The sequence below is a fragment of the Nerophis lumbriciformis genome, linkage group LG37 (assembly GCF_033978685.3).
Source record: "Nerophis lumbriciformis linkage group LG37, RoL_Nlum_v2.1, whole genome shotgun sequence".
Classification (NCBI taxonomy): domain Eukaryota; kingdom Metazoa; phylum Chordata; class Actinopteri; order Syngnathiformes; family Syngnathidae; genus Nerophis; species Nerophis lumbriciformis.
Genome location: NC_084584.2, coordinates 9,187,425 through 9,214,003, shown reverse-complemented (window position 1 = coordinate 9,214,003; position 26,579 = coordinate 9,187,425). Strand labels below are relative to the sequence as shown.

Here is a 26,579-nt window from a genome sequence, read left to right as displayed (position 1 = left end):
TATTGAATCATACATTATTTTGCTCGTTAATTCATTCATACATTCATTCATTCATAAATCCATTCATTCATACATTTATATATTCAATTATACATCTGTTTGTTCATTCATCCATACATGTATTTATATATTCAATCATACATGAGTTTGTTCATTTATTCATACATTTATTTATTCAATCATACATTCATTTGCTTGTTAATTCATACATACATTCATGTATACATTCATAAATGTATTCATTCATACATTAATTCATGAATGTATGTATTTATTTATTCATTCATACATTCATTGTTTCATACATTTATTTATTCAATCATACATTCAATCACTGGTCAATTAATTCATACATGTATTTGTTCAATCATACATTAATTCATTTATTCATTCATAAATTCATACATTTAGTTCTTCATTTATTCATACATCCATTTATACATTCATAAATGTATTCATTCATACATGAATTCATGAATGTATGTATTTATTTATTAATTCATGCATTCATTGTTTCATACATTTATTTATTCAATCATACATTCATTCGCTGGTCAATTCATTCATACATGTATTTATTAAATCATACATTAATTCACTCGTTCATTCATTTATTCATTCATAAATTCATACATTTAGTTATTCATTTATTCATACATTCATTTATACATTCATGTATACGTTCATAAATGTATTCATTCATACATTAATTCATGAATGTATGTATTTATTTATTCATTCATATATTTATTGTTTCATACATTTATTTATTCAATCATACATTCATTCGCTGGTCAATTCATTCATACATGCATTTACTCAATCATACATTAATTCGCTCGTTCATTCGTTTATTAATTCATAAATTCATACATTTAGTCATTCATTTACTCATACATTCATTTATACACTCATGTATACAGTCATAAATGTATTCATTCATACATTAATTCATGAATGTATGTATTTATTTATTCGTTCATACATTCATTGTTTCATGCATTTATTTATTCAATCATACATTCATTCGCTGGTCAGTTCATTCATACATGTATTTACTCATACATTAATTCACTCGTTCATTCATTCATAAATTTAGTCATTCATTTATTCATACATTCATTTATACATTAGTTAATTCATTTATTAATACATGCAGGCATCCATACAGTCATTCATATAGTTTTTATTATACATGCTTTTATGTAGTCCTACATATTTTCTACCACTTGTCCCTAATTAATTCATTCATACGTGCAGTCATTCATACATTCATTCATTTTTTTTTTTATTATACATACTTTTATTTAGTTATACGTGCATTTATACATTCATTAATTTTTACATTTATTTACACCTTTCATTCATTCATATATTTTCTCAATAATGTGTACATTCATCCAATCATGCATATACATTGACACATCATTTATTCATACACACTTTAATTCAGACCTGTATTAATTCATTCATTCATACATACGGTCGGTCATATATTCATGCGTTTATCATAGAGTACATAGAGTTGGTTCTACCTTAACACCTTGCTCATTAACTCATTATGATGGGACTTTCTACGACTGTAGCTTGTGGTACGGTCGTAAGTCTGCTTCCGAACCCAGCTCATACTCTCCTGGTCCGCCAGAGAATAAGAATACATCTGTTTTTTTTCTCCCAAAGGGAAGGCGCAACTCAGGAATGTGGAGTTCTACAGGTCGGGTCAGGAAGGGTGGAGCGATGACTTTGACCCGCGATACTCGGTGGCCTTCCTCAACCTGGGCCAGGTGGGGAAAAATGGCGCCTCGGAGAAGTTTGGACGGGTGTTGAAAAGGAACGTTGTGTTTTCAGGGCAACGAGTCGTACCTTCAAGGCTGCGCATTCCACTGCGGCTTTTCTCCGGCCATCGGCGTGTTCGGGACAGAGGGCGTGGCCATTGACGACAACGTCATCCACCACACGGTGGGCGAGGGTAAATGTGCACCTTGGTTCTTTTCCCCGCCCGGTCCTCGCCGCGACAGGCGCGCTAACACGATTGCGGTGCAGGCATCAGGGTCGGGGGGAGGGCGAACATCTTGAGGAGGAACCTGGTCACCATGACCTTGTGGCCGGGGTCCTACCAGGACCGAGAGGAGCCCTTCAACTACGACTGGACGGCGGCCATCGAGGTAAGTCCTCGCACTTTTCAGGAACACGCTCGGAGTGCCGACCACCCGTCTGTTTCTGGCAGGTGAGCGAGGGAGAAGACGTGGTCTTGCAGCACAACATCGTGGCAGGCTACGAGCGCGTGGCCTACCGCATTGATGGCGAGCCGTGTCCAGGTGAGGCCCCTCTGGGTGCTTTTTACAGAACTGACCCCTTTGAGTCCTCTGCTTTTTGGCAGTTTTTGTCGTAATGTGATTTTTTATTGAGGGCCACTTTTAACGGTGAATATTTATATAACCTTGTAACTGTTTTTGTTGTTTATTTTTGATAACCCCCCAAAATGTTTGGACCATTGGATGATGATGAAAAGATTTGGAAAGCCACATTCAAAAGTTTTGGTTGGCCACATAAGATGACATGTAGGGCCACATTAAAAATAAGGTGATGGACCAGGTTAAATAATGTGGCGAGCCAATTTTGAACGACGTCTAGGGCCACTTTAAAAATAAGGTGATTGACCACGTTGATTAATGTGGCGAGCCCCTTTAAATGACATGTAGGGCCACTTTAAATTGAAGCATTGAACCACATTAAATGACGTGTAGGACCACATTAAAAATAAGGTGATTGACCACGTTAAATAGTTAAATCACGTGTAGGGCCACTTTAAAATGAAGCAATGAACCACGTTAAATGACGTGGCGGGCTACATAAATGATTTGGCGGGCCAATTTAAATGACATGTAGGGTCACGTTAAAACAGAGGGTAATGGACCACATCAAATAATCTGCCGGACCACTTTGAATGACGTGTAGGGCCACTTTAAAATAAGCCATTTTTAAAAAAAATCTAAATCACGTGTATGGCCACTTTAAAATGAAGCAATGAACCACATTAAATGACGTTGCGGCCTACATAAAATGATGTATAGGGCCACATTAAAATGAGGTGATGGACCACATTAAATGACGTGCCAGACCACATAAAATGACGGGGTGAACCTCATTAGAATTATGTGGCATGCCACGTGAAAACATTTGGGATGAGCCCAATTAAAATGAAATGGCATTACACAATACAATTATGTGACGAGCCACATTAAATGACGTGTAGGGTCACTTTAAAAATAAGGTGATCAACCACATTAAATAATGTGGCGAGCCACGTTAAATGACGCGTAGGGCCACGTTAAAAATGAAGCAATGAACCACATTAAATGACGTGTAGGGCCAGATTAAATGATGTGTAGGGCCACATTAAATGACGTGTAGGGCCACATTAAAAATAAGGTGATGGACCAGGTTAAATAATGTGGTGAGCCAATTTTGAGCGACGTCTAGGGCCACTTTAAAAATAAGGTGATTGACCACGTTGATTAATGTGGCAAGTCACTTTAAATGACATGCAGGGCCACTTTAAATTGAAGCAATGAACCACATTAAATGACGTGTAGGACCACATTAAAAATAAGGTGATTGCCCACGTTAAATAGTGTGGCGAGCCACATTAAATCACGTGTAGGGCCACTTTAAAATGAAGCAATGAACCACGTTAAATGATGTGGCGGGCTACATAAATGATTTGGCGGGCCAATTTAAATGACATGTAGGGTCACGTTAAAACAGAGGGTAATGGACCACATCAAATAATCTGCCGGACCACTTTGAATGACGTGTAGGGCCACTTTAAAATAAGGCATTTTTTAACGTAGCATGCCACATCAGAGTTATGTGGCATGCTACGTTAAAAAATCTAAATCACGTGTATGGCCACTTTAAAATGAAGCAATGAACCACATTAAATGACTTTGCGGCCTACATAAAATGATGTATAGGGACACCTTAAAATGAGGTGATGGACCACATTAAATGACGTGCCAGACCACATAAAATGACGGGGTGAACCTCATTAGAATTATGTGGTATGCCACATGAAAACTTTTGGGATGAACCCAATTAAAATGAAGTGGCACTACACAATAAAATTATATGACGAGCCACATTAAATGACGTGTACGGTCACTTTAAAAATAAGGTGATTGACCACATTAAATGTGGCGAGCCACATTAAATGGCGCGTAGGGCCACATTAAAAATGAAGCAACGACCAACATTAAATGACGTGTGGGGCCACATTAAATGACGTGTAGGGCCACATTAAATGACGTGTAGGGCCACTTTAAAAAATAAGGTGATTGACCTCGTTAAATAATTTGGCGAGCCACATTAAATGACATGTAAGGCCACTTTAAAAATGAAGCATTGAACCACGTTAAATGACGTGTTGGGTCACGTTAAATGATGTGTAGGGTCACATTAAAATCAAGAAATGAACCACATTAAATGATGTGGTGGGTGACATAAAATGTTGTAGCGGACCACATTAGAATGAAGTGGCCTGCCACAATAAAATGTAGCAGACCACATTAGAATGATGTGGCCTGCCACAATAAAATGTAGCGGACCACATTAGAATGAAGTTGTGGACCACATTAGAATGATATGGTGAGCCCCATTAAATGACATGTAGGGCCACCTTAAAAAATAAGGTGATTGACCATGTTAAATAATGTGGCGAGCCACGTTAAATGACGTGTAGGATCACATTAAAATGAAGCAATGAACCACATTAAATGAAGCGGCGGGTGACATAAAATGTTGTAGCGGACCACATTAGAATGATGTGGCGGGCCACAATAAAATGTAACGGACCACATTAGAATGATGTGGCGGGCCACGATTAAATGTAGCGGACCACATTAGAATGAAGTCGTGGACCACATTAGAATGACGTGGCGGGCCACGATAAAATGTAGCGGACCACATTAGAATGACGTGGCGGGCCACATTAAAATGTAGCGGACCACATTAGAATGAAGTCGTGGACCACATTAGAATGACGTGGCGGGCCACAATAAAATGTAGCGGGCCACAATAAAATGTAGCAGACCACATTAGAATGAAGTTGTGGACTAGAATGATGTGGCAGGGCAGATTTGGCCCCTGGGTCTTGAGTTTGCCGGCTGTGCTTGTTGTCTTCTTCAGTTCTACTGGTGGTGTTCCTCAGGGTTCCATCCCAGGTCCTCTACTTTTCATCATTTGTCCTAGTCTACTATTGTACTGTTCAGAAAACTCTGTTTGGCCCTTGAAATGTTTCTGCATGTGAGGAAAAAGCCTAAATGAAAATGAAGAATGTGGTGCAGGTTCCTGGCAGGAGAAGGAGAAGGAGCAGTGGGCTCACAACGAGGCTCACGGCGGCCTCTTTGGCGTCTACATGAACAAGGACGGCCTGCCCGGGTGCTCCCTCATCAGGAGCTTCTTCATCTGGAGGAACTGGGACTACGGCGTCTACTTCCAGGTAGGAAAAACTGCTGGACGCGCCTCTTTAGGGCGTGGGAGTCAAGAGTCAAACACCTGTGGTGTCGCTGCAGAGCTTCATGAACGTCATGGTGGCCAACGTCACCCTGGTGGACAACGGCATGGGCATCATGCCGCTCATCTATGCCCCGCCCTCTCTCAGCCACGCTTACGCTGACAAGTGGGTCCACGTGGAGGTGAGACATAAACGCTCTTTGCCCCCCCTCGCTCGCCGTCTTGTTTAACGGCTTGCTTTTCCCAGAATGCCTTGCTCGTCGGCAGCAGCCCCGACTTCAACTGTTCTGACACGCTGGAGGCCAGCGACTTCAACCTGCTCATCACTCAAGACCACCGAGCCCCCCGGCCCGTCAATGGTAGGTGAACTTCCATGCATGCACCTTGTGTGAATGGTAAATAAAAAGAGAATACAACAAATCCTTTTCAACTTATATTCAATTGAATAGACTGCAAAGACAAGATATTTCATGTTCAGACTGACAAACTTTATTTGTTTTGCAAATAATCATGAACTTAGAATTTAATGGCAGCAACACATTGCAAAAGAGGCATTTTTACCAGTGTGTTACATGGTCTTTCCTTTTAACAACACTCAGTAAAGGTTTGGAAACTGAGGAGACACATTTTTGAAGTGATATTCTTTCCCATTCTTGCTTGATGTACAGCTTAAGTTGTTCAACAGTCTCCCTTCTCATATTTTAGCCTTCACACATTTTCAATGTCTGGACTACAGGCAGGCCAGTCTAGTACCCGCACTCTTTTACTACGCTGTTGTAACACGTGGCTTGGCATTGCCTTGCTGAAATAAGCAGGGGCGTCCATGATGGCAACATATGTTGCTCCAAAAGCTGTATGTACCTTTCAGAATTAATGGTGCCTTTACAGATGTGTAAGTTACCCATGTCTTGGGCACTAATACACCCCCATACCATCACACATGCTGTCTTTTACACTTTGACCCTAGAACAATCCGGACGGTTCTTTTCCTCTTTGGTCCGGAGGACACGACGTCCACAGTTTCCAAAAATAATTTGAAATGTGGACTCGTTAGACCACGGAACACTTTTCCACTTTGCATCAGTCCCAGCGAAGCCGGCGGCGTTTCTGGGTGTTGTTGATAAATGGCTTTCACTTTGCATAGTAGAGTTTTAACTTGCACTTACAGATGTAGCGACCAACTGTAGTTACTGACAGTGGTTTTCTGAAGTGTTCCTGAGCCCATGTGGTGATATCCTTTACACACTGATGTCGCTTTTTGATGCAGTCCCGCCTGAGGGATCCAAGGTCACGGGCATTCAATGTTGGTTTTCAGCCTTGCCGCTTACGTGCAGTGATTTCTCCAGATTCTCTGAACCTTTTGATGATATTAGGGAGCGTAGATGGTGAAATCCCTAAATTCCTTGTTGAGAAATGTTGTTCTTAAACAATTTGCTCAGGCATTTGTTGACAAAGTGGTGACCCTCGCCCCGTCCTTGTTTGTGAATGACTGAGCATTTCATGGAAGCTGCTTTTATACCCAATCATGGCACCCACCTGTTCCCAATTAGCCTGTTCACCTATAAGTCTTTGATGAGCATTCCTCAACTTTCTCACTCTTTTTTGCCACTTGTGCCAGCTTTTTTGAAACACGTTGCGGGCATAAAATTCCAAATGAGCAAATATTTGCAAAAAATAAGAAAGTTTGTCAGTGTGAACATGAAATATCTTGTCTTTGCAGTCTATTCAATTGAATATAAGTTGAAAAGGATTTGTTGTATTCTCTTTTTATTTACCATTTACACAACGTGACAACTTCACTGCTTTTTGGGGTTTGTATTTATCGCGGTTTTTTATCCTCGTCCGTCCAGGAGGCAGATCTGGAATTTGCTGGCCGACGTTTGGATCCGAGCACAACACGGCCCCCAAGAAGCCCCACCACACCAACAACAACTACAACGCCATCAAGGGCCTGATGAAAGTCGCCGGTGAGTTGAAAACTGCATTTTCCAGACCAGCGAGAAGATTTTGCTGAAAAACAATGCCCCCCCCCCTCCAGATTCCACATTCGTCGGGTTCCGGAATGTCTGCTCGGGCGAGAGCAACGTGATGTTCCTCACCAACCCCTTGAACGAGGACTTGCAGCACCCGGTGCACGTTTGGGGCCTGAGGATGGTGGACAGCGCCCAGGAGGCCCAGGTGTTCATCCACAGGGCCAACGTGGGGTAAAGACGACAACATCAACTGGTGTGCTCGCTCCTCCTGAATGTGCGTCCTGCGTTCCCCAGCAAAGTCAACCCGGCCGACTGCGTGGACATGGAGTGCGACGCCAAGAAGAAGAGCTTGCTGAAGGACTTGGACGGCTCCTTTTTGGGCTCCGTGGGAACCGTGCTGCCGCAGTCCGAGTACGAGTGGGGAGGGGATCCCAGCAGGGGGTTGGGCGACTACCGCATCCCCAAAGTCATGCTGACCTTCCCCAACGGGAGCCGCATCCCGGTGGAGCAGATCGCCCCACACAAAGGTAAACATTGCTTGTTGGAATGTTTCTAAAGAAAAATGTCCAGAGAAAGCTAAGGTCTTTTGGTTATTGATTTGAAGTAGTAGCGCGTTTTTGACAGACTGAATGTAGAACAGGAATGTTTTGGTTAAACATTTAGGAAAGGCAGTAATACAGCATCAATCACAAAAGAAACCCATTTGGAGAGTAACCTTTGACCGGAAGATAAATACAATGTAAAATAGTGATCTTGCCATCCAACAATCTTTGTACTATGATCTTGGAAGATCGGGGGGGTGCAAGAAGAACCGAGCAGAGTTATCTCCGCAGGGCCCGAGCAATGAGCGGGGGGGGGGGGGGGGGGGGGGGTTGTATTATATTGGTTGGGAAATGACCAAATTTCAACGGTCAAATCAACTTCACAACCTGACGTTGATAAATCGTCGTCAAAAAGTATGTTGTTTCAACGTTGTATTTGTGTTGTAGAATATTGGTTGGGAAATTACCAAAATTCAACGTTAAATCAATGTCGGCAAAAAGCATGTTGTTTCAACGTTGTATTTGTGTTGTAGAATATTGGTTGGGAAATGACCAAAATTCAATGGTCAACTCAACGTCAGAACCCGGCATTGATTAAATGTTGTCTAAAAGTATGTTGTTTCAACGTTGTATTTGTGTTGGAGAATTTTGGTTGGGAAATTACCAAAATTCAACGTTAAATCAATGTCGTCAAAAAGCATGTTATTTCAACGTTAAATTTGTGTTGTAGAATATTGGTTGGGAAATGACCAAAATTCAATGGACAAATCAACATCAGAACCCAACATTGATTAATTGTTGTCAAAAACCACGTTTTTTCAATGTTGTATTTATGTTATAGAATATTGGTTGGAAAATGACCAAATTTCAATGTTAAATCAACGTCAGAACCCAACATTGATTAATTGCTGTCAAAAACCAAGTTTTTTCAATGTTGTATTTGTGTTGTAGAATATTGGTTGGAAAATGACCAAATTTCAACGGTTAAATCACCATCAGAACCCAACATTGATTAAATGTTGTCAAAAAGCATGTTATTTCAACGTTATATTTGTGTTGTAGAATATTGGTTGGGAAATGACCAAAATTTGATGTCAAATCAACGTTAACCCAACATTGATTAAACGTCGTCAAAAAGCATGTTGTTTTACAGTTGTATTTGTGATGTAGAATATTGGTTGGGAAATGACCAAAATTCAACAGTCAAATCAACGTCACAACCTGACATTGATTAAACGTTGTCAAAAAGTATGTTGTTTTAATGGTTGGGAAATGACCAAAATTCTATGTTGAATCAACGTTGTCAAAAAGTATGTTGTTTCAACGTTGTATTTGTGTTGTAGAATAAAGGTTGGAAAATTACCAAAATTCAGTGGTGAACTCAACATCAGATCCCGACATTGATTAAATGTCGTCAAAAAGCATGTTGTTTCAACGTTGTATTTGTGTTGTCGAATATTGGTTAGGAAATTACCAAATTTCAACATTAAATCAATGTCATCAAAAAGCATGTTGTTTCAACGTTGTATTTGTGTTGTAGAATTTTGGTTGGGAAATTACCAAAATTCAACGTTAAATCAATGTCGTCAAAATGCATGTTATTTCAACGTTAAATTTGTGTTGTAGAATATTGGTTGGGAAATGACCAAAATTCAATGGTCAAATCAACGTCAGAACCCAACATTGATTAAACGTTGTCAAAAACCACGTTTTTTCAATGTTGTATTTGTGTTGTAGAATATTGGTTGGGAAATGACCAAATTTCAACAGTCAAATCAACATCACAACCCAACATTGATTAAATGTTGTCAAAAAGCATGTTTCAACGTTATATTTGTGTTGTCTAATATTGGTTGGGAAATGACCAAAATTTGATGTCAAATCAACGTTAACCCAACATTGATTAAACGTCGTCAAAAAGCATGTTGTTTTACAGTTGTGTTTGTGATGTAGAATATTGTTTGGGAAATGACCAAATTTCAACGGTCAAATCAACATCACAACCCAACATTGATTAAATGTCGTCAAAAAGCATGTTGTTTCAACGTTATATTTGTGATGTAGAATATTGGTTGGGAAATGACCAAAATTTGATGTCAAATCAACGTCAGACCACAACATTGATTAAACGTCGTCAAAAAGCATGTTGTTTCAATGTTGTATTTGTGTTGTAGAATATTGGTTGGAAAATGACCAAAATTCAACAGTCAAATCAACGTCACAACCTGACATTGATTAAACATTGTCATTGTCGTGGTGGGGGGGGGGGCGTGGTTGGGGGCGTGTTTAAGAGGGGAGGAGTATATTTACAGCTAGAATTCACCAAGTATATATAAGAAATACTTGACTTTCAGTGAATTCTAGCTATATATATACATATATATATATATTTATTTTATTATATATATATGTGGTGTTGCCAGCAATCGGAGTGTTGCTGGTTACTGGGGTTCAATCCCCACCTTCTACCATCCTAGTCACGTCCGTTGTGTCCTTGGGCAAGACACTTCACCCTTGCTCCTGATGGCTGCTGGTTAGCGCCTTGCATGGCAGCTCCCGCCATCAGTGTGTGAATGTGTGTGTGAATGGGTGAATGTGGAAATACTGTCAAAGCGCTTTGAGTACCTTGAAGGTAGAAAAGCGCTATACAAGTACAACCCATTTATCATTTATATATATATATATATATATATATATATATATATATATATATATATATATATATATAAAATAAATACTTGAATTTCAGTGTTCATTTATTTACACATATACACACACACATAACACTCATCTACTCATTGTTGAGTTAAGGGTTGAATTGTCCATCCTTGTTCTATTCTCTGTCACTATTTTTCTAACCATGCTGAACACCCTCTCTGATGATGCATTGCTGTGTGGCACGCACAAAAGTGCTTTCATCAAATGCACTAGATGGCAGTATTGTCCTGTTTAAGAGTGTCACAACATTGCTGTTTACGGCAGACGAACTGCTTTACGGTAGACGAAAACGTGACTGCTGTTGTTGTGTGTTGTTACCGCGCTGGGAGGACGTTAATGAAACTGTCTAACAATAAACCCATATAAGAAACCAAGAACTCGCCCTCCATCATTCTACAGTTATAATGTGATTGGGCAGGCATGCTGTTTATATTGTGGGAAATCGGACGTGAAAACAGGCTGTCGACACGTCACTCAGGTCCGCATTGAGCTGGAGGGGGCGTGGCCTCCAGCTCCGCCTGAATTTCGGGAGATTTTCGGAAGAAAATTTGTCCCGGGAGGTTTTCGGTAGAGGTGCTGAATTTCGGGAGTCTCCCGGAAAATCCGGGAGGGTTGGCAAGTATGTTTCAACGTTGTATTTGTGTTGTAGAATATTGGTTGGGAAATGACCAAAATTCAACAGTCAAATCAACGTCACAACCTGACATTGATTAAACGTCGTCAAAAAGCATGTTGTTTTAATGGTTGGGAAATGACCAAAATTCAATGTTAAATCAACGTTGTCAAAAAGTATGTTGTTTCAACGTTGTATTTGTCTTGTAGAATAATGGTTGGAAAATTACCAAAATTCAGTGGTGAACTCAACATCAGATCCCGATATTGCGTTGTCGAATATTGGTTAGGAAATGACCAAATTTCAATGTCAAATCAACGTCAAAACCCAACATTGATTAAACGTCTTCAAAAAGCATGTTGTTTTAATGGTTGGGAAATGACCAAAATTTTACGTTAAATCAATGTCGTCAAAAAGCATGTTGTTTCAACGTTGTATTTGTCTTGTAGAATATTGGTTGGGAAATGACCAAATTTCAATGTCAAATCAACGTCAGAACCCAACATTGATTAAATGTGGTCAAAAAGCATGTTGTTTCAACGTTGTATTTGTGTTGCTCAACGTCAGAACCTAATCCAACAAGTTCTCAACGTTGTTTCAATGTCTTGTGCCTGCTGGGAGAACAGGTCAATGCAGTGAGAGATGCAATACAACATAAATCACATGAGGAATGTTACTTGGGCTTTTAGACAAGATATTACTCAAATATTCATTTTGCCACACCACTACTTTGTGGTTGTCAGGTGTGATCCGGGAGAACTGCACCTACGTGAGTGCCTGGCAGTCCTACAAATGTTTCGGACTGAACTACAGGATGCTGGCCATCGAGAGTCTGGATGCCGACACAGAGACCAGACGTCTGTCCCCAGTGGCGGTGCTGGGTGAAGGCTATGTGGACCTCATCAACGGTAGGTCCTGGTCTTGAGCCAAACCAGTCTAAGCCAGCCAGCGTCTGACCCCATTCTGCGTGTCCAGGCCCGCAGGACCACGGCTGGTGTTCGGGGTACACCTGCCAGCTGAGGGTGTCCCTCTTCCACAGCATCGTGGCCACCGACCACGCCTTTGACGTCTTCTTCAGCAGCGTCAGTCCTCAGAAGCTCCGCCTCATGCTGCTCAGCGCCGAGCCGTCCGAGGTCAGAGGGTTTCCACGCTCCTGTTTCCGAGCTTGAGTCTGAGTTCCTTGGCTTTCCCCGCAGAGCGTCCTGGTGTCTGTCTTCTACTCCAAGCCGCAGAGGTTGGACGTGTACGTGGACAACCAGCTGGTGGCGCCCACCAACGCCAAGTGGAACTCAGACAACAGCGACTACACCCTCAGCAAGCCCACCTATGAAGGTGCTGACTCACTTCCTGGACCAGGAGACATTTCTTGAAGCGTCCGTCTTTTGACTCCAGGTCAATACGTCCCGGCGCTGAACGCCACCATGGGCGCCAACTTCTTCGACCCGACCTCCAAGATGTTGAAGGTCCTGGTGAGAGGATCTGATCCAGTGGAGATCCGAACCTCCCCGGTCCTCTTCATCGCCTTCGAGCTGCCCGCCATGACCGAGGACGAGTTCTTCGGCGACAACCTGGTCCAGAATCTGGCCGTGTTCCTCCAAGTCCCCTCGCACATGATCCGGGTCACAAACATCATCCGGGAGGACTCGCGGCGCAGGAGGAGAAGCACGGGTTTGAAGGTGGAGGTGGAGATCAGGAAGCCTCCGGTCCAGCAGGTCACCAACAGCACCGAGGGTGAGCGGAGATGGTTTTGGGTGCGGGTTGGGCGACGACTCATGATCCTTCCTGTGTCTTCTCAGACGAGGAGGACTTCCAGTTGTTGCGGAACATCGCGGATGATCTGGGTCAGGCGGTGGTCTCCGGCAACCTCAGTCAGTCCATTGGCTTCAACGTGTCCTCGGTGGGTGTGGTGGCGCCCCCGCCTCCTTCCTCTGACCCCCAATGGAAGGACGTAAGTCTGCATCTCGCTTCAGGGTTCAAAAACCAAACCCTCTGGGGACTTTTTGTCCTTTTAGGTACATTTCTATATGTGTATGTATGTATGTGTGTATACAGTATATATGTATGTGTGTGTATATATATATGTATATATATATATATATATATATATATATATATATATATATATATATATATATATATATATATATATATATATATACATATATATGTGTGTGTGTGTGTGTGTGTGTGTGTGTGTGTGTGTGTGTATATATGTATGTATATATGAAGTGAATTATATTTATATAGCGCTTTTCTCTAGAGACTTAAAGCCTGTTACATAGTGAAACCCATGATCTCCATCTATAAGTTACATTTAAAGCAGTGTGGGTGGCACTGGGAGCAGGTGGGTAAAGTGTCTTGCCCAAGAGCACAACGACAGTGACTAGGATGGCAGAAGATGTATGTATATATGTATATGTATATATATATATATGTGTATATGTATGTATATATGTATGTATGTGTATATGTATATATCTGTATATGTATGTATATATATGTTTATATGTATGTATATATGTGTATATATATATATGTATATATATATATATGTGTGTATAAGTATGTATATATGTGTATATGTACTGTATATATCTCTATATGTATGTATATATGTGTACCGTATATGAATGTATATATGTATATATGTGTTTATTTATGTATATATGTATTTATAAGTATGTATATATGTGTATATGTATATATGTGTATATATAAATATACATATATATATGCTTGTGTATGTGTATTATTGTATATATATGTTTATGAGTATATGTATATGTATATGTAAGTGTATATATGTATATTTATATGTATTTTTGTATGTATGTATGTATGTACATACTGTATATATATATATATATATATATATATATATATATATATATATATATATATATATATATATATGTTAGGGCTGCAACAACTAATCGATTAAATTGATTAAAATCAATGATAAAAATAGTTGGCGATTAATTTAGTCATCGATTCGTTGGATCTATGCTATGCGCATGCGCAGAGGCTACTTATTATTATTTTATTTTTTTTAATAAACCTTTTTTTATAAACTGCAACATTTACAAACAGCTGAGAAACAATAATCAAAATAAGTAAGGTGCCAGTATGCTGGTTTTTTTTTCAATAAAATACTGGAAAGGATAGAAATGTAGTTTGTCTCTTTTATCCAATTATTAATAGATTAATCGAAGTATTAATCGATGTGTGTATATATATATATATATATATGTGTGTGTGTGTATATGTGTTTATAAATGTGTATATGTGTGTATATATAAATATACATATATATGTATATATATATATATATATATATATATATATATATATATATACATATATATATACGTATATGTGTATTATTGTATATATATGTTTATGAGTATACATGTATATATGTAAGTGTATATATGTATATTTATATGTATTTATGTATGTATGTATGTATGTACATATATATATTTATATATGTATATACACATTTATATATACGAATAAAGTACTGCGGTACTAATGAATTAAAAAAGTACTAAAGTGCCTTTGAAAAACACTTATCTTATTTCATGCACCTTATGGTGCGTTTCGGTGACATTGCTGGTAATATGACGTGAGTCAACACACACACACAGAGCGCTTACATGCGGAAACAGGTTAGAGACGGAAGGTGGAGCTCCAAACTCTCTCTGCAAGCGGTGCTTTAAAACATAGCTAGCACGTCTCCATGGCGACATATAAAGTATCTTTCTGACAAGTATCATTATCACTGCAGTGGCTTAAAGAACAATTCTCTCCATTGAACTCCAGGTGGCGACAGAGGAGGTGACCAGGGAGGAGCCTGAGGTGAGCTTCGTGTCCAGCGTGGAGAACCTGCTGCTGGTGGTGGAGCCTGTAGCGGGCGAGTACGTGGGTCCTCTGCACCAGCAGCCCAGTCTCATGGCAGTGGGCGAGCAGGTGAGGAAGCTCAGGCCTTTGATATTACCACGCAGGTGGCGCTGTGGCTCCTTATTGGACACTTTAGACATTTCCTCCAAAAATATGACACAAAAATTTTTTGAAAAATTAATTAATTAAAAAATGAGTAGCTCCATCCATTATTTTTCTACCGTTTGTCCCTCTATGTTTTTTTGTATAATTTATAATATAATACAGTTTATAAGAGAAAACAAACCCTACGCAATTTTTTTTTTTTTTTTTTTTTTAAAGCTCTTATTGCTCAAAAAATAATAATGGATTAAAATAAATTATTACTTATTCAAGGTTCCAATTACTTTGCATCAAATATTCCACTTTGAAATATTTATTTTGTGTGTTTCCCACAAAAAAAACTAAGTTTTCTTTGAGGCGTCTGCTTAGGCTGCTGCCCCCGCGACCCCAACTTGGATACGCGGAAGAAGATTGAAAGGGGATAAAAATAAATAAATAAAAACAACATCAAAAAATAATAAAACTTATCATTCACGGATTGATCTGAAGTGGATCTGGAGACTTAAGTGTTGAAAGTTTAAAAATAATTAAATAAAAGTGCATAAAACCTTTTTAAAATATATATGTTTTACGTTTTTATAGACCTGAAGTTCAAAAATATAATTTGACGTATTTTTAAAATTTTTATGACTGAGACCAAACTTTATATTGTATTTGTTTTGAAAAATATAAAAATGGCCGACGCTTGCTTTGATTGTTCAGTGTGCGAGTTAAACCAGACCCCATTCACAAAATGAACATTTTTAAAGTGACCATGAAAGGGGATAAAAAAAATAAAAACAACTTAAAAATATAATAAAACTTATCATTGACGGATAGATCTGAAGTGGATCTGGAGACTTAAGTGTTGAAAGTTTAAAAATATTTAAATAAAACTGCATAAAACCTTTTAAAAAGATATATGTTTTACTTTACACATTTTAATAGTCTAATTTTGCTGTGCTTTTTGTTGCTCACAATGGAAAAAAACAACATTTTGATAGACCTGAAGTTGAAAAATAATATTTGACCTATTTTGAACATTTTTATGACTGAGACCAAACTTTATATTTGTTTTGAAACTGAAAAATATCGAAAGGGTCGCCGCCTGCTTTAATTGTTCAGTGTGCAGCGAGTTAAACCAGACTCCATTCACAAAATGAGCATTTTTAGAGTGACCGAAAAAGAGGATTAAAATTTAAAAAAAAACATTTAAAAAATAATAAAACTTATAATCGACGGATAGATCTGAAATTGATCTAGACTTAAGTGTTGAAAGTTAAAAAAAAAAAGTTAATAAAAGTGCATCAAACTTATATTTTTATATTTATATATTTTTTACTTTACACATTTTTGTAGTCTAATTTTGAGGTGCTTTTTGTTGCTCACAATTAGGGAAAAAAACAACATTTTGATAGACCTGAAGTTGAAAAATAATATTTGACCTATTTTTAAAATTTTTATGACCGAAACCAAACTTTATATTTGTTTTGAAACTGAAAAATATCAAAAGGGTCGCCGCCTGCTTTGAATGTTCAGTGCGCGGCGAGTTAAACCAGACTCCATTCACAAAATGAGCATTTTTAGAGTGACCGAAAAAGGGGATTAAAATTTTTTTTTAAACATTTAAAAAAATAATAAAACTTATAATCGACGGATAGATCTGAAATTGATCTAGACTTAAGTGTTGAAAGTAAAAAAAAAAAGTTAATAAAAGTGCATCAAACTTATATTTTTATATTTATATATTTTTTACTTTACACATTTTTGTAGTCTAATTTTGAGGTGCTTTTTGTTGCTCACAATGGGGGATTAAAACAACATTTTGATAGACCTGAAGTTGAAAAATAATATTTGACCTATTTTTAACATTTTTATGACCGACACCAAACTTTATATTTGTTTTGAAACTGAAAAATATCAAAAGGGTCGCCGCCTGCTTTGAATGTTCAGTGTGCAGCGAGTTAAATCAGACTCCATTCACAAAATGAGCGTTTTTAGAGTGACCGAAAAAGGGGATTAAAATTAAAAACAACTTTAAAAAAAATAATAAAACTTACCTTTGACGGATAGATCTGAAGTTGATCTAGAGACTTAAGTGTTGAAAGTAAAAAAAAAAAAGTAAATAAAAGTGCATTAAACTTATATTTATATATTTTTTACTTTACACATTTTTGTAGTCTAATTTTGAGGTGCTTTTTGTTGCTCACAATGGGGAAAAAAACAACATTTTGATAGACCTGAAGTTGAAAAATAAAATTGGACCTATTTTTAACATTTTTATGACTGAGACCAAACTTTATATTTGTTTTGAAACTGAAAAATATCGAAAGCTTTGATAGTTCAGTGTGCAGCGAGTTAAACCAGACTCCATTCACAAAATGAGCATTTTTAGAGTGACCGTGAAAGGGATAAAAAAAAATGTAACTTATCATTGACGGATAGATCTGAAGTTGATCTCGAGACTTAAGTGTTGAAAGTTAAAAAAAAAATTTAAAAAAAGGAAGTAAAAGTGCATAAAATTTTTAAAATATATATATTTTTTTTACTTTACACATTTGCAAGTTGATTTATTTTTATAGTTTAATTTTGCAAATAAACCATTTTGATAGACCTGAAGTTAAAACATCATATTTGACCTATTTTTAACATTTTTATGACTGAGACCAAACTTTATATCGTTTTTGTTTTGAAACTGAAAAATACCAAAATCAAAACCAGACTCCATTCACAAAACGAGCGTTTTTAGAGTGACCGCGTTTTGCCGAGCCGTGTTAGCCTATGAGCCGTGACCGGAGCTGACCTCTGCCGCCGTTCTCCAGGGCGACTGCGTCTCGGTGGGCGTGACCACCCTCACGGTCACGGCCAGCCTGAAGGACTCGGACGGCGACGGCGTGGACGGCCTGGAGGGAAACGCCACCATCTTGTTCAGCGGCTGCTGGGCCAACTTCACCGACCTCTCCGTCCTCAGCGGCGGTATACACACATCTCGCCCGAAGTGACCCCGCCCTCGCCCAAATAACCCGCACCCCCTCCTCTCCTGCAGGCGAGAACCTGACCATGGTCTTCACGCTGAACGACTGGAGCGCCCGCTCGCTGCCTTTCACCGTCAGGGAGACGACGTCCCCGCCGACGCCTTCGACCACGCCGTCGACCACCCCGGACAGTAGCATCTTCAGCACCGGCGCCACGGCGACGCCTGGCAGCCTGTGCCTGGTCAGCGTCATCTACGCCGTGGCCTGCTGCTCCCAAGACGTCCCCGTCTGCTAGATGAAGAACTAAACAATTATTATTATTTTCTAAAACATGACTAAAACTTGTCTTTAATCTTTAAAATATATTATTTGATGATTTTAATCCATTCTCAGTGTGTAGTTTGGTTTGGCCACCGTTCGATGGCGCCCCCGTGTGGACGAATAGGAAATCAACAACAACAGCGTCTTGACTGGGGTTCCTCTCCATGGTGCTGAAAGACACCAAGTGCTGCTTTTGCGCCAACCACTAGAGGGCGGCAGAGCTCCAAGGCATCCGGTGGTCATGCAAAATTCTGCATCCTTTAGCGATGTCAATGATTATAAATATGATGTATCCCCTACTAACTTTTTTTTGTCATTAATAAAATGAGTCCAAATTCACAAGTTTTGTTGTTGATGCTGAGTTTAGTTTCCTAATGAAGCCTTAGCTTGACGCTCCACTTTCTCCTACTCTGCGCAGCGTGCAGGTAAAAAGGTGTCTAATGCTTAAACCAAAAATAAACAAAAGGTGAGTGCCCCTAAGAAAAGGCATGGAAGCTTAGAGAAGGCTATGCAGAACAAAACTAAAACTGAACTGGCTACAAAGTAAACAAAAACAGAATGCTGGACGACAGCAAAGACTTACTGTGGAGCAAAGACAAAGTACATCCGAACATGACGTGACAACCAACAATGTCCCCACAAAGAAGGATAAAAACAACTGAAATATTCTTGATTGCTAAAACAAAGTAGATGCGGGAAATATCGCTCAAAGGAAGACATGAAACTGCTACAGGAAAATACCAAAAAAAGAGAAAAAGCCACCAAAATAGGAGCGCAAGACAAGAAGTAAAACACTACACACAGGAAAACAAAACAAATAAGTCAGGGTGTAATGTGACAGGTGGTGACAGTACACCTACTTTGAGACAAGAGCTATAGTGATGCATGCTTGGTTATGCTTTAAAGTCATATCCAACAATTGCAACATTTACTTTTTATCGTCAATACTGAGTTTCATTTGCCAATGATGTCTGCTGGTGGTGTGCCTTGGGATTTTGTCAATGAAAAAAAATGTGCCTTGGCTCAGAAAAGGTTGAAAAAGACTGTTTTAGAAGATGAAATAAAAAAATAAAGCAAATGACAGGATGTTATTAATGTCATGTCCCTCAGCCCCCCTGGTTCACTGGCGAGCTGCGGAAAATGAAGTGGTCCCTCAGCCTGGGACCACTCAGCCTCTCTGCTGCTTCACAGGCATCACGCAGCGAGAGGTTGAGGGCATCATGAGGAAGATGAAACCCTCCACCTGTGTCCTGGACCCCTGGTAAAAACACCGCTCCCAGTCTGTGGAACGCTCTCCCTGACCACCTGAGGGCACCACAGACTGTGGATGCTTTTAGAAAAGGCTTTAAAACCCTTATTTGTAGATATATGCATACTAGTTTTAGCTATTTGGCTGTTCTAGTTTTTATTTTTATTTTTTTGTCATATTTTTTTATTTTAATTTTTTTTTTTTTTTTTTTTTAATACGCTTTAGCACTTTGAGGTTGTTTACTCAATGTAAAGTGCTTTTTACAAATAAAATCTATTATTATTATTATTATCACTATTATCACTATCACTATTAGTGATTCCCAGAGCCCAAAAAAAGTCTGCGGGCTATAGAGCGTTTTCTATTGGGGCTCCACAACTACGGAATGCCCTCCCGGTAACAGTTAGAGATGCTACCTCAGTAGAAACATTTAAGTCCCATCTTAAAACTCATTTGTATACTCTAGCCTTTAAATAGACCCCCTTTTAGACCAGTTGATCTGCCGTTTCTTTTCTTTTCTCCTCTGCTCCCCTCTCCCTTGTGGAGAGGGGGGGGGCACAGGTCCGGTGGCCATGGATGAAGTGCTGGCTGTCCAGAGTCGGGACCAGGGGTGGACCGCTCGCCTGTGCATCGGTTGGGAACATCTCTGCACTGCTGACCCGTCTCCGCTCGGGATGGTGTCCTGCTGACCCCACTATGGACTGGACTCTTACTATTATGTTGGATCCACTATGGACTGGACTCTCACTATTATGTTAGATCCACTATGGACTGGACTCTCACACTATTATGTTAGATCCACTATGGACTGGACTCTCACACTATTATGTTAGATCCACTATGGACTGGACTCTCACTATTATGTTAGATCCACTATGGACTGGACTCTCACTATTAAGTTAGATCCACTATGGACTGGACTCACACTATTATGTTAGATCTACTATGGACTGGACTCTCACTATTATGTTAAATCCACTATGGACTGGACTCTCACTATTATGTTAGATCCACTATGGACTGGACTCTCACTATTATGTTAGATCCACTATGGACTGGACTCTCACTATTATGTTAAATCCACTATGGACTGGACTCTCACTATTATGTTAGATCCACTATGGACTGGACTCTCACACTATTATGTTAGATCCACTATGGACTGGACTCTCACACTATTATGTTAGATCCACTATGGACTGGACTCTCACTATTATGTTAGATCCACTATGGACTGGACTCTCACTATTATGTTGGATCCACTATGGACTGGACTCTCACTATTAAGTTAGATCCACTATGGACTGGACTCTCACACTATTATGTTAGATCCACTATGGACTGGACTCTCACTATTATGTTAGATCCACTATGGACTGGACTCTCACTATTAAGTTAGATCCACTATGGACTGGACTCACACTATTATGTTAGATCCACTATGGACTGGACTCTCACTATTATGTTAAATCCACTATGGACTGGACTCACACTATTATGTTAGATCCACTATGGACTGGACTCTCACACTATTATGTTAGATCCACTATGGACTGGACTCTCACACTATTATGTTAGATCCACTATGGACTGGACTCTCACTATTATGTTAGATCCACTATGGACTGGACTCCCCCTATTATGTTAGATCCACTATGGACGGGACTCTCACACTATTATGTTGGATCCACTATGGACTGGACTCTCACAATATTATGTCAGACCCACTCGACATCCATTGCATTCGGTCTCCCCTAGAGGGGGGGGGGGGGGGGTGACCCACATATGCGGTCCTCTCCAAGGTTTCTCATAGTCATTCACATCGACGTCCCACTGGGGTGAGTTTTTCCTTGCCCTTATGTGGGCTCTGTACCGAGGATGTCGTTGTGGCTTGTGCAGCCCTTTGAGACACTTGTGATTTAGGGCTATATAAATAAACATTGATTGATTGATTGATTATTATTATGTACGGATGATCAGAAGCCTTTATTGGGGTAGGAATGTCACATGTCTCACCAACAACATGTTTGACAACTAAGATGGTCGTAATAATCCACATTTTGTATCGCTGACATCGCTTAATAACACGGAAGTGCTGCCATGAATTGACTTAAAGAAGTGTAAAAACTTATTGGTGTGTTACCATTTAGTGGTCAATTGTACGGAATATGTACTTCAATGTGCAATCTACTAATAAAAGTTTCAATCAATCAATCAATCAATCAAAAACCGCTGAGTCAACAAGTCTTTTCAGCCCCCACCAATCACTTTTACAGCTGCAAAAGTGGGCGTGTCCTCACGCCCCTCCCTCCGCCCCTATTTAGTTTTTGCAAACTTGATCCCTGTGCACTCTGTGGAGCAGTTGGCCCTCCACGAGGGTCTCCCGCCCTCCCCCACCAGAGGATGGGTGTCTCTCTGATGGCGGCTCTGTGCGGGGCCCTGCTGCTGGCGCCCCACGTCTGCCCCCTCGCCCTTTTCCCGCTGCCCAAAGGGGGCAAGGCGGCCAGGGAGACCAGGTCCGGGTACTTCAAGAAGGTCTGGGTGGACAGGAGGGCGTCCGTGGAGCCTCACGACTACATGCTGTCCATCTACAAGACCTTCTCCACGGCAGAGAAGCTGGGACTCAACGCCAGCTTCTTCCGCTCCTCCAGGGCCGCCAACACCATCGCCAGTTTTGTGGACAACGGAGAAGGTAAGCGTCCGAAAACTCTTACAGGACGTGGATTCACTGGTTGTTCTCTGCAGACGAGCTCCCGCCGGCTCCTCTGAGAAGACAACGGTACATCTTCGACGTCTCCACCCTCTCCCAGAGAGCGGAGGTCCTGGGAGCCGAGCTGCGGATGTACACCAAAGGGTCCGGGAACTGTGGACCGTCAGAACCGGTGGAGCTGCAGCTCGTCTCCTGCCAGGATCGCCGACCCCTCCGCTCCAAGACCTTGGACTTCCAGGGGTGTCGGCGGCCCAGGTGGGAGGTTCTGGACGTGTGGGAGATCTTCAAGGAGTGGCAGCCGCAGAGTCCAGAGGGAGTTTTCTGTGTGGAGCTCACAGCTTTGCTGGACACCTCTGAGAAGGAGCTGGACCTGCGTCTCCTCGGTCTGCACAGGCACGCCAGACCCCGGCAGAAGAAGGCCATCCTGGTGGTCTTCACCAGGTCCAAGACGCTCTTCAGCGAAAGGCTAAGAGCCAAAGGGAGCAAACCCGGCCGCAGCAGGCGGACGGCGTCCAGGAGCCGCCACAAGAAGAGGCCCGGCGGGAAGTCCAAGTCCAGGTGCAGCAAGAAGCCGCTACACGTCAACTTCCGCCAGCTGGGCTGGGACGACTGGATCATCGCCCCGCTGGACTTCCAGGCGCACCACTGCCAGGGCGTGTGCGACTTCCCGCTGCGCTCCCACCTGGAGCCCACCAACCACGCCATCATCCAGACCCTGATGAACTCCAAGGACCCCGGGCACACGCCGCCCAGCTGCTGCGCGCCCGCCAGGCTCAGCCCCATCAGCATCCTGTACATCGACGCCGGCAACAACGTGGTCTACAAGCAGTACGAGGACATGGTGGTGGAGGCGTGCGGGTGCAGGTAGGGACGACGTCGCCTTGGAATCTTCTAGAAAGAACTCACCCTAACAATCCTGCTTAGGAGCAAACTGCACACCTGTCTAGATCTGGCCCGCCATGGCAAATAGTCGTTTGTGCTGTTTTGTGCCGTGGAAACGTTTGTGTTGTTGTTGTTTTTAAGTCATTCCAAAATGGCTTTTTGACCCCCAAGTTGTCTGAATCCCACACGCACCTTGACCAAGTCCCTCCAGACTTGTTCCAAACCTTTGTGCTACATTTGTGCGACATTTGTTCTATAATTGTGCCGTGAAAATGATGTTTGTACAGCTTTAATGTTGTTAAACTTTTTCTCATTCCCATGCAGACCCCCAAAGTTGTCCAAAAGTCCTCAAAATCTCTCCAAATGTGTACCAAACATTTGTGTTACATTTGTGTTAGAATTGTGCTACTTTTGTTCCACAATGTGCTATTATAGTTTTAATCTTGCTAAACATGTAATCATTCACTTGTACATTTCCCCAAATCTCTCCAAATGTGTCCCAAATGTTTGTGCGACAATTGTGCGACATTTGTGCTACAATTGTGCTGTCAAAATGATGATAACATGGCTTTGATGTTGTTAAACGTTTTGTCATTCACATGCAGCCCCCCAAAATTGTCCAAAAGTCCTCAAGATCTCTCCAAATGTGTACCACACATTAGTGCTACATTTGTGCTACAATTGTGCTACATTTGTGTTACAATTGTGCTACATTTGTGCCACAATTGTGCTGTCAAAAATGTTCAATTATAGTTTTAATGTTGTTAAACGTGTAATCATTCACATGCAGCCCCCCAAAATAGTAAAAAAAATTCCTCCAAATTTGTGCTACATTTGTGCCACAATTTTGCTGTCAAAAATGTGCTATAATAGTTTTAATTTTGTTAAACGTGTAATCATTCACATGTACATTTCCCCAAATCTCTCCAAATTTGTCCCAAATGTTTGTGCGACATTTGTGCTACAATTGTGCTGTCAAAATAATGTTAATATGGCTTTGATGTTGTTAAACGTTTTGTCATTCACATGCAGCCCCCCAAAATTGTCCAAAAGTCCTCAAGATCTCTCCAAATGTGTACCACACATTAGTGCTAAATTTGTGCTACAATTGTGCTACATTTGTGTTACAATTGTGCTACATTTGTGCCACAATTGTGCTGTCAAAAATGTTCCATTATAGTTTTAATGTTGTTAAACGTGTAATCATTCACATGCAGCCCCCCAAAATAGTAAAAAAAATTCCTCCAAATTTGTGCTACATTTGTGCCACAATTTTGCTGTCAAAAATGTGCTATTATAGTTTTAATGTTGTTAAACGTGTAATCATTCACATGTACATTTCCCCAAATCTCTCCAAATTTGTCCCAAATGTTTGTGCGACAATTGTGCTGTCAAAATGATGTTAATGTGGCTTTAATGTTGTTAAATGTTTTATCATTCACATGCAGCCCCCCAAAATTGTCCAAAAGCCCTCAAAATCTCTCCAAATGTGTACCAAACATTTGTGCTACAATTGTGTTACAATTGTGCTACATTTGTGTTACAATTCTGCTGCAAAAATGTGCTATTATAGTTTTAATGTTGTTAAACGTGTAATCATTCACATGTACATTTCCCCAAATCACTCCAAATTTGTCCCAAATGTTTGTGCGACAATCATGCGACATTTGTGCTACAATTGTGCGGTCAAAATTATGTTAATGTGGTTTTAATGTTGTTAAACGTTGTATTATTCACATGCAGCCCCACAAAATTGTCCAAAATTCTTCAAAGTCTCTCCAAATTTGTACCAAACATTTGTGCTACAATTGTGCTGTCAAAAAAATCTGCTATTATGGTTTTAATGTTGTTAAAGATGTAATCATTCACATGCAGCCCCCACACATTTCCCCAAATCCCTCCAAATTTGTCCCAAATGTTTGTGAGACAATTATACTACATTTGTGCCACAATTGTGCTGTCAAAAAATGTGCTATTATAGTTTTAATGTTGTTAAAAGTGTAATCATTCACATGCAGCCCCCACACATTTACCCAAATCCCTCCAAATGTGTCCGAAATGTTTGTGAGACAATTGTGTGACATTTGTGCTACAATTGTGCTGTCAAAATTATGTTAATATGGTTTTAATGTTGTTAAACGTTTTATCATTCACATGTAGCCCCCCAAAATTTTCCAAAAGTCCTCAAAATCTCTCCAAATTTGTACCAAACATTTGTGCTACAATTGTGTTACAATTGTGCTACATTTGTGTTACTATTGTGCTACATTTGTGCAACAAATTCTGCAACAATTCTGCTGCAAAAATGTGCTATTATAGTTTTAATGTTGTTAAACGTGTAATCATTCACATGTACAGTTCCCCAAATCTCTCCAAATGTGTCCCAAATGTTTGTGTGACATTTGTGCTGTCAAAATATTGTTAATATGGCTTTAATGTTGTTAAATGTTTTATCATTCACATGCAGCCCCCCAAAATTGTCCAAATGTCCTCAAAATCTCTCCAAATGTGTACCAAACATTTCTGCTACATTTGTGTTACAATTGTGCTACATTTGTTAGAATTGTGCTACATTTGTGCAACAATTTTGCTGTAAAAAAATGTGCTATTATAGTTTTAATGTTGTTAAATGTGTAATCATTCACATGTACATTTCCCCAAATCTCTCCAAATTTGTCCTAAATGTTTGTGCGACAACCATGCGACATTTGTGCGACAATTTTGCTGTAAAAAAATGTGCTATTATAGTTTTAATGTTGTTAAATGTGTAATCATTCACATGTACATTTCCCCAAATCTCTCCAAATTTGTCCTAAATGTTTGTGCGACAACCATGCGACATTTGTGCGACATTTGTGCGGTCAAAAATTATGTTAATGTGGTTTTAATGTTGTTAAACGTTGTATTATTCACATGCAGCCCCCCAAAATTGTCCAAAATTCCTCAAAATCTCTCCAAATTTGTACCAAACATTTGTGCTACAATTGTGCTGTCAAAAAAATCTGCTATTTTGGTTTTAATGTTGTTAAACGTGTAATAATTCACATGCAGCCCCCACACATTTTCCCAAATCCCTCCAAATTTGTCCCAAATGTTTG

The 26,579-nt window shown here is 40.1% G+C and overlaps 2 protein-coding genes across 2 annotated transcripts in view; both read left to right on the top strand.

Annotated features, from left to right (window-relative positions):
* The window catches only part of pkhd1l1.1 (PKHD1 like 1, tandem duplicate 1), an 81,132-nt gene extending 62,245 nt beyond the window's left edge, over window positions 1–18,887 (top strand). Inside the window, exons 58-75 of the mRNA XM_061930839.2 lie at window positions 1,681–1,784; window positions 1,849–1,969; window positions 2,044–2,165; window positions 2,228–2,323; window positions 5,357–5,500; window positions 5,574–5,696; window positions 5,762–5,873; window positions 7,365–7,481; window positions 7,553–7,718; window positions 7,782–8,014; window positions 12,104–12,268; window positions 12,336–12,493; window positions 12,557–12,692; window positions 12,753–13,091; window positions 13,157–13,308; window positions 15,186–15,332; window positions 18,167–18,320; window positions 18,391–18,887. Of these exons, the coding sequence (XP_061786823.2) occupies window positions 1,681–1,784; window positions 1,849–1,969; window positions 2,044–2,165; window positions 2,228–2,323; window positions 5,357–5,500; window positions 5,574–5,696; window positions 5,762–5,873; window positions 7,365–7,481; window positions 7,553–7,718; window positions 7,782–8,014; window positions 12,104–12,268; window positions 12,336–12,493; window positions 12,557–12,692; window positions 12,753–13,091; window positions 13,157–13,308; window positions 15,186–15,332; window positions 18,167–18,320; window positions 18,391–18,614 (2,813 nt within the window). The 3' untranslated portion in view covers window positions 18,615–18,887. The remainder of the gene's footprint in view (window positions 1–1,680; window positions 1,785–1,848; window positions 1,970–2,043; window positions 2,166–2,227; window positions 2,324–5,356; window positions 5,501–5,573; window positions 5,697–5,761; window positions 5,874–7,364; window positions 7,482–7,552; window positions 7,719–7,781; window positions 8,015–12,103; window positions 12,269–12,335; window positions 12,494–12,556; window positions 12,693–12,752; window positions 13,092–13,156; window positions 13,309–15,185; window positions 15,333–18,166; window positions 18,321–18,390) is intronic.
* Window positions 18,888–22,451: 3,564 nt separating this feature from the next.
* gdf6b (growth differentiation factor 6b) lies at window positions 22,452–23,467 on the top strand. The gene is made up of 2 exons (XM_061930838.2): window positions 22,452–22,581; window positions 22,635–23,467. The coding sequence occupies exons 1-2, from the start codon at window positions 22,467–22,469 to the stop codon at window positions 23,465–23,467; spliced, it is 948 nt and encodes a 315-aa protein (XP_061786822.2). The 5' UTR covers window positions 22,452–22,466.
* Window positions 23,468–26,579: the final 3,112 nt, after the last annotated feature.